The sequence below is a fragment of the Phodopus roborovskii genome, unplaced genomic scaffold (genome assembly GCF_943737965.1).
Source record: "Phodopus roborovskii unplaced genomic scaffold, PHOROB, whole genome shotgun sequence".
Lineage (NCBI taxonomy): Eukaryota > Metazoa > Chordata > Mammalia > Rodentia > Cricetidae > Phodopus > Phodopus roborovskii.
In genome coordinates this window covers 2,928,545-2,938,983 of record NW_026126638.1, presented here as the reverse complement: position 1 = coordinate 2,938,983, position 10,439 = coordinate 2,928,545, and the positions used below count along the sequence as shown (strand labels likewise).

General features: G+C 46.9%; 1 protein-coding gene across 1 annotated transcript; it reads right to left on the bottom strand.

Moving 5' to 3' along the window:
- Positions 1–2,308: 2,308 nt before the first annotated feature.
- Fgf23 (fibroblast growth factor 23) lies at positions 2,309–10,112 on the bottom strand. The gene is made up of 3 exons (XM_051173160.1): positions 9,797–10,112; positions 4,540–4,643; positions 2,309–2,789 (listed from the first exon to the last, which is right to left on the bottom strand). Exons 1-3 carry the CDS (start codon positions 10,005–10,007, stop codon positions 2,349–2,351), a joined length of 756 nt encoding a protein of 251 aa, XP_051029117.1. The 5' UTR covers positions 10,008–10,112; the 3' UTR covers positions 2,309–2,348.
- Between the last annotated feature and the right edge of the window lie 327 nt (positions 10,113–10,439).

Genomic DNA, 10,439 nt, shown 5'->3' with positions numbered 1-10,439 from the left:
ATTTAGGACGTGCAGACCCCGGCCTCTTTTCCCTTACCAGCCGGGAAGTATGTGGTTTTTGCTCTGCCATGGGCTCCCACCATGTGCTGACTTATCTACCATAGACATAAAAGCGGCAGTCCTCTGGGTTGTGGACTAGTACTTCCAATGTGTGGCTCAAACCTTTTATCTTCATAAACTGATCATGCCATCTTTTTGTTAGTAGTGACGGGGAAATGGAGATTTCAGTGTGGTTATGCTAGTGTGCCTTATTCCAACTAAAAATTATTTCAAGGAATCACTTGGATAATCAGAAATCTAATATTGACGTAATTTCATCATTTTTGATCGATTAAAATTGTTGAATATGCTTACAGGAAGAAATTTTGACTCTGGAAGTTCTTTTTCCTTCTCCCATTCTGTTTTCCCCAGATTTTCCCGAGTGCCTCCCTTTTATTCTCACATCTCAACACACACACCTATGCAGTCATTGCAATCATACTGGGGATAAGAAACAAGCTGAGAGAAGTTTTATTTTTATTTAAAACAGAAAGAAGTGGTGTTACATCTTATAAATAACTATAAATATAGAGTGATAGGCAAAATCTTCCAAATAAATAAATAAATATTGCCACATGCAAAGGGACCTAAGACATTACAAGATTACCTTGGTTCTGCCAAAAAAAAAAAAAAAAAGTCCCATGGTGGTGTTGAGCATTGAGCTAGTGCATTTACAACCAGTTTGCTACTCAAGTCCTTTCTGGGTTTTTCCATAGTTGTTGCAGTGGGAGGGCCTCTGGTGGCTACTGTACAGAATGATACCCATGATGGGAAATGAAAGCCAGTTAAAAGCCAGTGAGAAAAAGGTTTGGAGTGCCTGGCATCTACTGCTCTGCAAGATTTTAGTATTTCAGAGTGGGAGCTGGTCCTGCACATTGCCTGATGTTTCTCTGATAAGAAAAACAAACAAACAAACAAAAAACCAGTGGATCTGTTTCTAAGTCTGTGCACAAAGACAGTGGAAAACAGGAAGTTGTCTGAATGGGCCTCCACGATTTCTATCTTCAGGTGTCCTTTTAAAGAAAGGTAGAAAGGGGTGCCCTTCGATTGAGGTCTATCACCAGCTAAGACTCAGGAGAACTCAAAAGCCTGCCTAACACGTCTGGCTGTTCACTGTGAGGCTATGCTCACACCCCAGGACAGCCCTGGAGTTCCGGGATGACTGAAAAGTGTCTTCATTTAATGCCCTAAGAGTTCCTAAGAGCCCCCATTTCTGGGTTAACCCCTGCTAGAGACCTCTTCCGCTAGCTAGACCTTGGGTCCCATTTCATGTAGGGGGGTGGGTGGGTTCTTGTTTTTTTTTTTTTTTTTTTTTTTTTTCAGTCCACAGAAAACCTCACCCAGAGCAGCTCACAGTTCCAGGACTCTTCCTTTCCTGGCACATCTTCACAATTCACCTAGAGTACATCACAACTCAACCAGCTGGTGGAGGCTTTCACTAAAATGCCTCTTGAGAGAGTTTGTGCATCTGCACTTTGCAAAACACCCTAGCAAGATGGACTTTCCTGAGCCAGGGCAGCAGAAAAGGTCGTTCTATCTCACAGAGCTGGGAACAAAGCTGCGAAGGGAGCAGGGTTGGCATTCGTTCTACGAATCTGGCAAAGGGTGTTCAGTCTGCAGGGAGGCTGAGCTTTGTGGAATATGTTTCAGTTCACCATGCCTTTGGATCTACTTGTCAGCCTCCTGCCGATCTTTTTTTGAAAGCTCTTCCAGAAAGGGGCCAGGGTAGAAATAAGCGTTTTCTTCAACTTGCCCAGTGAAGCCATTATGGTGCTCAAACTCAAAAACCCATATGGGTCCCAGAACAGTAACAAAAAGCTGTAGAGATAGCCTCTTCCCTGGGTTCAAGGTGTGTACTCTGAACCTCTGTTTTTTAATGCTAGTTGATCGGTGAGAATGCTAGGCAAGAGACAGGCTAATAAAGCCAAGTGTCTAGTTTACCTGTTAGTTAAAAAATAAAATAAGCCAGGTGTAGTTTACCTGATGGGGTCTTTAAAACAGGTTAACATTATAAATTACGTGCATGTGTATGGGGGTATGTGCATGTGAGTGCAGGTGCCCAGGCAGGCTAGACGCATCAGATTCCCCTGGAGCTAGAATTACAGGTAGTTGTGGGTACTGAGAACTGTCCTCTGTGAGCAGCACAGGCTCTATACCTCTGAGCCATCTCTCCAGCCTTCCTCTGTTGGTGCTTGGCTGGGACCTCGCAGGTCCAAAGGGAAGAGAGAGAAGCAGGCACCCAGCCTTCCACCTTACACATGGGCTGAGCTGACTGGAGGATGGAAGCTGAGACCGCCTGGGCTGGTGGCCTAAGCGAACCTAGGAAAGGGGCGGCACCGGTCCATGCCTCCTGCGCCCCCGCGAGCATCCCCGCGGCCTCTGCGCAGGACGCCTAGTGGGTCACTGGCAGCTGGGCCGCCTTCCTCGGCGCTCGGAAGCTCCCGCGAGCAGGATACAGGCACGGGCGTGGCACGGGGCCGCGGCTTGAGCACGTTCAGCGGGTCCCACTCGGGAGGGTCCTCGGCGCTGCGCGTGTGGCGCCGTGGCCGCGCGGTGTGAAAGCGCAACAGCGGCACCTCGTTCCTGCGCGCCAGGAACTGCGAGAAGGGCGGCGGGTTGGTGCCAGGCTCAAAGGGGCGCTTGGCGCGGCCCAGGCTCACCAGGTAGTGATGCTGGGGCGACAGGTAGACGTCATAGCCGTTCTCCAGAGTCCGCTGGCGGAACCTGCAGTTCTCAGGGCTGAAGTGATGCTGTAAGGGCAGGGGAGCAAGAGGAGGTGAGGGCCCCCGCTCCGCTCCGTTAAGAGGTACTGCTCAGCCCAGCCCCTCACCTCCCTCTTAAGAAAGGATGTCCAAGCGCAGAACTTGGCTCCAGCTTCAGGGGAGTGGTCGCTGCAAGGACACTGGAGAGCACTGTCTGGAGGACCTTGGTCTGGAGGTCAGCCTGATGGAGCCAATGACACTCCTCTTGTTCAGGGTCCGCGAGGAGAACATTTCATATCCTCTTTCATATTTGTATTCATCTATTCTCTCTGTTTATGTCTCTGTTTCTACTGTCTGCAGCGGGGATTAGGCTAACATTCATGGATGGTCTCCAGCCCCTCCTCCTCTGCCCCATCCTCCCCCCCCCCGGGGGCTTTCATACAGGGTAGTCAAGTGCCTTATCTGAGCTACAATCCCAGCCCTTTTTCTTTCTCTTTCTTTCTTTCTTTCTTTCTTTCTTTCTTTCTTTCTTCCTTCCTTCCTTCCTTCCTTCCTTCCTTCCTTTCTTTCTTTGTTTCTTTTCTTTTCTTTTTTTCTTTTCATTTTGAGGCAGAGTCTCACTGAATTACCCAAGCTGGCTTTGAACTCTGCTGAGTACTCCAGGGAGACCTTGAACTTTCAATTCTCCTGCCTCGGTCGACCGAGCAGCTTTGATTGATGGCTTGTGCCACTGGGCCTGGGTTGTATACCTTTTAAAGCTCTACTGTCTGGAAGGAGGTTGTGGCTTGTCTCTTTGCCTAGAGACTGGAGCTGGGATGGACTTTGAAGGGCCACATATAAGGGAGGGTACTGACACCAAGACATAATGTAGATTAAGGTCAGGGACATGAACGTGCTAACAGATATTCTGCGTTTGAACCTCATTCTCAATTGTACCGAGTTTTATTGAGTGCCTACCTGGACCCTTACATATTTCCAAACTGCACAAAGAATCCTAGAGGTGAGGGCTTCCTGTGGGCTCAGGTCTCTATCCACTCTGGACAGATGCCATTTTCAGTGCTGGGATGTGCACAGGCGTAACTAAACAGAACTCTACTTCAGGAACTGTGCAGTGGACATTGATTGCTAGGGGACTCCCGAAGCAATCAATTGTTCATTTCTGCCTGGAAATTATTGGGACTATGCTTTTGCCTTTGGTTTTGAAAAGCCTTGACTTACAATCTGAAAGACCAGCCATCTCCCTGGGGGCACAGGAAATTAATTGGGGTCATTAGTAGGAGGGAGAGCTTCCGGTCACATGGTGCACTTCACTTCTAAGGGAGGAGACCGTCACTGGGAGGATTGAGAGCCCTCACCCAAGGCCGCAGTTGGTAACAGAACTGCGAAGACACCAAGGGCCGATCACCATATCGAGTGTATACATTACAAGCATGAACTGACATGGCTTTAGAACCTACAACATAGCAGGGACTCTGTTCCATGCAAGAATGGGTACCAGGGGGCAGTGCAGGCTAGAGGCCCAGAGCCTTGTTCCAAACCCCAGCTGTGTAAACCTGAGTGTTTCTTACTGAGACTGCATGATGTGCATAGTAGCCAAGGGACACTCTAAACGGAATCTCTGAAGTCAGATATATCAAAGCCCTGAGGAGACATACAGTAAGGGCCGGAGAGATGGCTCAGCGTTTAAGAGCCTGTGCATGCTGCTTCCCCACACAGACATCGGATTTTAAAAAACGGCATCTTAGAAAAAGAGATAAAGTCATTATAAAGTGGTGAGCAATACAAAAAAGAAACTCACCGATCCAAAAATGTTGCCTCTGAGATCCATGCAAAGGAACCTTCTAGTCACGGCTCCTGTTATGATCACGAAGCCAGCATCCTCCGATCTAATCATCAGGGCACCTGCAAGAAAGACTCTCAGGTCAAAACATGCAGCTAACCCTCCCTTGAAACACTTACTGAAAGTACACCCCCACAACACCTCTCTGTGACATCACACAACTCTCCATGTCTAGCTATTCCTCTCATTTCCTGTGACTCCCAACTCCAACAGCAACACTTACTTTATTGTCCTGCTTTATTGTCCTTCATGCATGGGGCTCCTTGATTTCCCAGTCATCACACACACACACACACACACACACACACACACACACACACACACACACACACTGCCCTCCGTATGGATGGCTAGTATCTTAAGTGTTGCAGCAGAGGCTGTATCCTAAGCTGGCTGCGTCTGTGATTTTAAATTCTATGTTGAAACGTCATTCAATAACCCAGCTTATATAGAGCCCAGTGTTCCCTCGCTGCATGTCCCTACCTGTGTGTTCAGAGTTGACCTCTTGTCCCTGCCTTTTGAAGTTGCTTGCACTTCGAGGTCAGCTGTAGTCACCTCTGTGCCTTCTTACCTCTCTGATCAGAAGTGACTGCTCTTCAGCATGGTACTCCTGCTGTGACAGCTGCCCCTCACCTCACCCTACCATATTTGCATGCCTAAAACTAATCCTGGAGAAGCAGAGCTCCCCCCCACTCCAGACATGTAATAGACCCCAGGGATGGATAGCATTTACTTCCTGGACCAGTCCTTCGTGCTTTTCTTACTTGGAGATGCTCTTTGTAGATGCTGATCTTGGACAACTTTCGATAGCTTCACTTAAAAACTTGACTTTTTTCTCTTTAATTTTTTTTTTTTATTTTACATATCGATCCCAGTTCCCTCTCTCTCCCATCCTCCCATTTCCCCCCATAAACCCCCCTATACCATCCATCATCCACTCCCCAGGGAGGGTGAGACCTTCCAAGAGGAGTTCCTCACAGAAGGGGAAAGGGACAAGATCTCCTGAGTAAATTGGGAGCAAGGTGGGAGGGGAGAGGAGTTAGGAGAAAGAGGAGGGGAGAAGAGGAGGGGACAGGAGAACATGAGGCAGCAGGAAGATTGAGTTGGCGGAAGAATAGAGGAGAGCAAGAAAAGAGATACCATAATAATAGAGGGAGCCATTGTAGGTTACAGAGAATTCTGGCACTAGGGAAATGTTCAGAGACCTACATGGATGACCCCAACTAAGAATCTAAGCAATAGTGGAGAGGCTACCTTAAATGCCCTTCCTGATAATAAGATAGAAAAACTTGACTTTGACTAAGGCCTGAAGCATGCCTGTGTCATCTTCACCTTAAATGGTCAACACTATTTATAGACGGGCATTCTGCAATAGAGGCACAGTTAAGCTACATTGTGTTGTAAAATGAATGGTGATTCAGCAAGACTTGACATTCTCTGTTAAGTCATTCACTGAGATCATTGAGGACACTTTCAACTGCCTGCTGTGGGGCTTCCCTTCAGGGCCTCAAGGAGGCTGCTCAGACACGACTTCTAATCCCTCTGCAGAAAAGAGTCTGGGCCTAGCGTGTGGTAGGACCTTCAAGGGAATGGAGCAGGCAAAGGTCAGATACCCTCTAACTACAGAACCTGGTACATGCCAAAGCTGGCATGACGTGGACAGAGGGAACGAAGGCAGAATGAGCTAGGAAGGTGACAGCAGCAGAGGACCGACCAGGAAAATCCATTTGTTTCAAATGTTTCAAAGTTTGAGTGCAGGTTAACTTTCAGCCAAATGGGGAAAGGGGCCACACATGCTCTCCCATATATGTCTATGTCTCAGACATAAGAAACACAGAAGAATTTCTGTCCTGAGGGCTTTTTGGTCCAATCAAGGCAGGGGCAGGGTTTGGGGGGGGTTGAAGGACTACATTTAGTGTTTTTTTCTTTTCCTTCCTTCCTTTCTTTTTGAGTGGATGCCCTCTTAAGCTCTCTATGTACTTTAAATTCTCAAAACAACTGTTACATTGTTAAAAAAATAAACATAATCACTTTAGTGGTTATTGTAGCATCTTTAAGAGCCAAAGCAGAATTCAAACTCAGGTCAGTGACATCTTCCCGCCATGCAGCTGTAGCCTCTAACAGAAAAAGTGCTAAAATGCCACAAGGACATGGAGGGTCTGTGCCCAGGAGGGATGCTGGTCCCAATCTGGCTCCTTAAGAACCTTGTAGCCTTGGGAGTTTCATTGTGGCGGCCATGTGAAGTTAGCTCCTTAGCTGTCTGTGAAGTTAGCATAGCACCCAGAGCACCGCAGTCCTTCCCTGCTTTGTGGGGTTACCCACAATCAAATGGGATACCGGTTGCAAAAATGACAGCTGGCCACTTCCTCACCCTGACACCTTGCCAGCCTACCTGATGGTTGGAGGCGCTGCAGGCAGTGAGCACAGGGTACATGCCCTCACTCTAGGGCCAGTCCTAGAGAAAGTGAGTGACTACCAGAGGAGAGGGAGCACTTCTGAATGGTGTTTTGAATGAAACCAACAGAAGCCAGCAGGAAGGTTCACTTGGCCATGTACACGCTAAGCCACACACCAAAAGGAAAGAATGGGCTATTAAGCAAGGGTGATAGGCAACACTTTTCTGCCATTTCCAAAAAGTTAGCACAATGGGAAGTGGGAAGCTGGCCTTGTTCCCATTAGAAAAAGCTTACCAACCCTGGAGAAGCCCCAAGAGCCTTCTGAGTTCAGGGGAGCATGGGTATCATTTGGGCAGATCATTCCATCTTGTAAAAGAACAATGACTAGAAAAGGAGTTGGGCACTCAGCTCTTAACCAAGAACTTACTAAAGCGACACTTTAAAACAGGAAAACAGAAACTCTTGCCTCACTTAATCTTCTTGAAGATGTAATGAGCTATCCTAACCTCCGGTGGCACTGAATACATGCGGTACACAGACAAACATGCAAACAAGACCATCATGCTTATGCAATAAAATAAACAAGTGAGATCATAATAAAACCAAGTTCTGCTGTAAAAATACAATTAATTAGGGGGAAGATTGTACTATTAATGTGTAAAGATAAGAACAAAATCAAGTATGTTCTTATGGAAATGCACATATCTGAGTAGTACTTCAGGTCCAGTGTTACTTCCCATCCCCAAGACAAAGATTACACAAGATAAAATCACACACAGAAACCAAAGTCAGGTCAGTTCTCAAGGAAAAAGGCCCACCATTCCGACTGCCATTCAGACTGACTTCTTGGCCTCTGCATGATTCTAGGGACATCCTATACGCATTCTGTAATTATAAGCAAGTTTCCAGTCTTCAAAGCTGAAACAGTTTACCCTTATCCACCACCCAGCATTTGAAAATTGCACGTGGTCTTGCAGCAGAAGTCACGGCAGTCTACCAGGGGAGGAATACAATGGTGTTTCCCAAAAGTTTGATAGTGCACTGGGAGACAAGAGGTCTATGAAGAACTGTATCACTTTTCCAGTGGCAGGGGACTGTGTGGTGTCTGGCACCTTGTAAGTACTGTTCCACAGAGCACAAGCAGTGCTGGGGACCTGTGAAATGTACCCAGATTTATTCTAGATTCTCCCTATCAGGCTCAGACTTCCAAGAGGGAACTCCTGGATCCTACTTTATCCCTTGAGTTATGGAGGATGCTTGGTATTTGGAGAGAGCATTTCTTCTCCTCACATCTCCTGCCAGTGTAGCCTTTGGACAGGTGTAAGCTGCTGGCTTGGCATGTGCCTATAGCTGCCTGCTAGGTTTAAGGTCTATTGGCCATAGCAGAGAGAATGTCACGCATGCCTCGAGGCTACATCCATAAACTATTACAACAGCAAAGAGGAGATCATAATCCCTATAGAAAGTTCTTTAGTGAAATGCGAGTCATTTCTATTCTGAATGCTCTACCTGGCACTGAACCCAGTTGCATCTTCCATACACTCTTACAATAACTTTTATGATTTTGGTTTTTATTACACATGTATGGGCTGTCTTGCCTGCATGTATGTCTATGAACAACATTTGTGTAGTGCCATAGGAGGTCAGAAGAGGGCATTGGATCTCCTGGAACGGGAGTTATGGATTGCTGCAATCCACTACTTGGTGCTGGACTGAACCTGGGTTCTCTGCAAGAGCAGCAAGTGCTTTTAGCTGCTGAGCCATCTCTCCAGTCCTACTTAGAATACTTTTTACATTCCTGATAAAATAGAAGCTGCGTTTTCCAACACCCATCTTCCTCATCACTCTATTTTCTATATATTATCCCTTATGCTGGAAGGAGCTATTATTTTAATACATCTAGTTGATATACAGTTATAGCTTATGATCCACTTTTCTGTAGACTCATCTTTAAGAGTATTCCAGGTGTTTCATAGCACCAGGGAGTTCACACCCAGTTCAGTCTGTTAGTGACTAACAGCTCAGCTCAGAGAACCAACTCATACAGGAGCCTGTGAAACACCCAGCTGTTGGGTATATGCATTTAGTCAGACTTGCCAAGACCACACATCGGGGTGGTCTGTTTTTAACATATGTCTTTTGAGAAGGTTTTGTTTTGAGACAGAGTCTTACTATGTTGCCTTGAATAGCCTGGAGCTCACTATGTATACCAGGTTAGCCTTGTATTGTATTAAAGGTGTGTGTGTGCCCAGCTCTTGAGAATGTTTACAAAGTCGGGATACTAGAAATTTTGAGTTGAAAAGAGCCCCCTTATTTCACCTATTCTAAATTTTGGGATCCTGGAATCTCCCCCATTCTCTCCCCTAGTTACATTTCATCATCTGTGGTTCTCTCTGGGTTATTGTCTTCTTTGAGTCATCCATCTTTCTATCCATTTCCCCTCCAATTCTCGGACAGAAGGAAAGAAAACTGTCCCTTATTATTGGAAATGAGTGAGTTATGGTGGCAATGATTATTTAGGTTGAGAAAAACCTGTAAGTCCAATCAAGGAGAAGGAAAAAAAACTTCCTCTTAGGTCTCTCTCGCTCTCTTACACACACACACACACACACACACACATACACACACACACACACACAGAGAGAGAGAGAGAGAGAGAGAGAGAGAGGAAGAGAGAGAGAGAGAGAGCCATGCACACAAGAAACTAGAAAATAGAAAATATTAGGTTCTCCCTCTTATCTAGCCCAAGGCTTCCCCAGCATCCCTGGAGGTCAACAACAGGGAGGTTCCCCTCTTGGCAACCTGGAGCCAGTACTCACTGTAAATGGTCTGATGGGGTGTGCCATCTACATGGCCATCCTTGTGGATCTGTAGGTGATAGCTGTTCCTGGCTGTAGCTGTGTACAGGTGGGTCAGGCTGCCCCAGTTAGAGCCCAGCAGTGGGGAGGTGTCAGGATAGGCTCCAACAGTGCCCAGGCTGCAGACACTACACAGAGCACCCACCAGGAGTCTGAGGCAGGTCCCCAGCATCGCACTGCTCTCTGAGTGGCTAAGGCTCAGTTTGAAATCTGACACTTCCAGCCAGGCCAGTGGGATCTTGCTGACCTTCCTCTCTTCCTAGGAAGAAACTGAGAAACTGGAGTGGGGATCCTGGGCTGGATTCCCTCCTTTTTGCCCTGGGACTTTTAAAGGGTAATGGTATGACATCAAACAGGAAAAACAACGCTGCCACATCCTCTGTGTTGTAATCATCCATTGGAAGAAGAAGCCCAGACTTCTTAGGCTTGCGGAAGGCACGTCGGTTCCAGGCACACACATACGCGCACGCACACACCCCTCAATTGCAAGTCAGTGCTCCCAAAAGTGAATAATGCGTGGGCAAAAGTTATCTGTGACCGTGGGTCATCCGTTGACCTGTCCCACTTCCATCAGGAAATGTGAAGGCAGCCAACAGTCTTTAAA

Excerpts from the sequence above, each read along its gene's own strand:
- Fgf23 (XM_051173160.1), bottom strand. The coding sequence starts at position 10,007 with ATGCTGGGGACCTGCCTCAGACTCCTGGTGGGTGCTCTGTGTAGTGTC. Across the intron at positions 4,644-9,796 it reads ACCCCATCAGACCATTTACA|GTGCCCTGATGATTAGATCG; the intron begins GTGAGTACTGGC and ends TCTTTCTTGCAG. Across the intron at positions 2,790-4,539 it reads GAGGCAACATTTTTGGATCG|CATCACTTCAGCCCTGAGAA; the intron begins GTGAGTTTCTTT and ends CTGCCCTTACAG.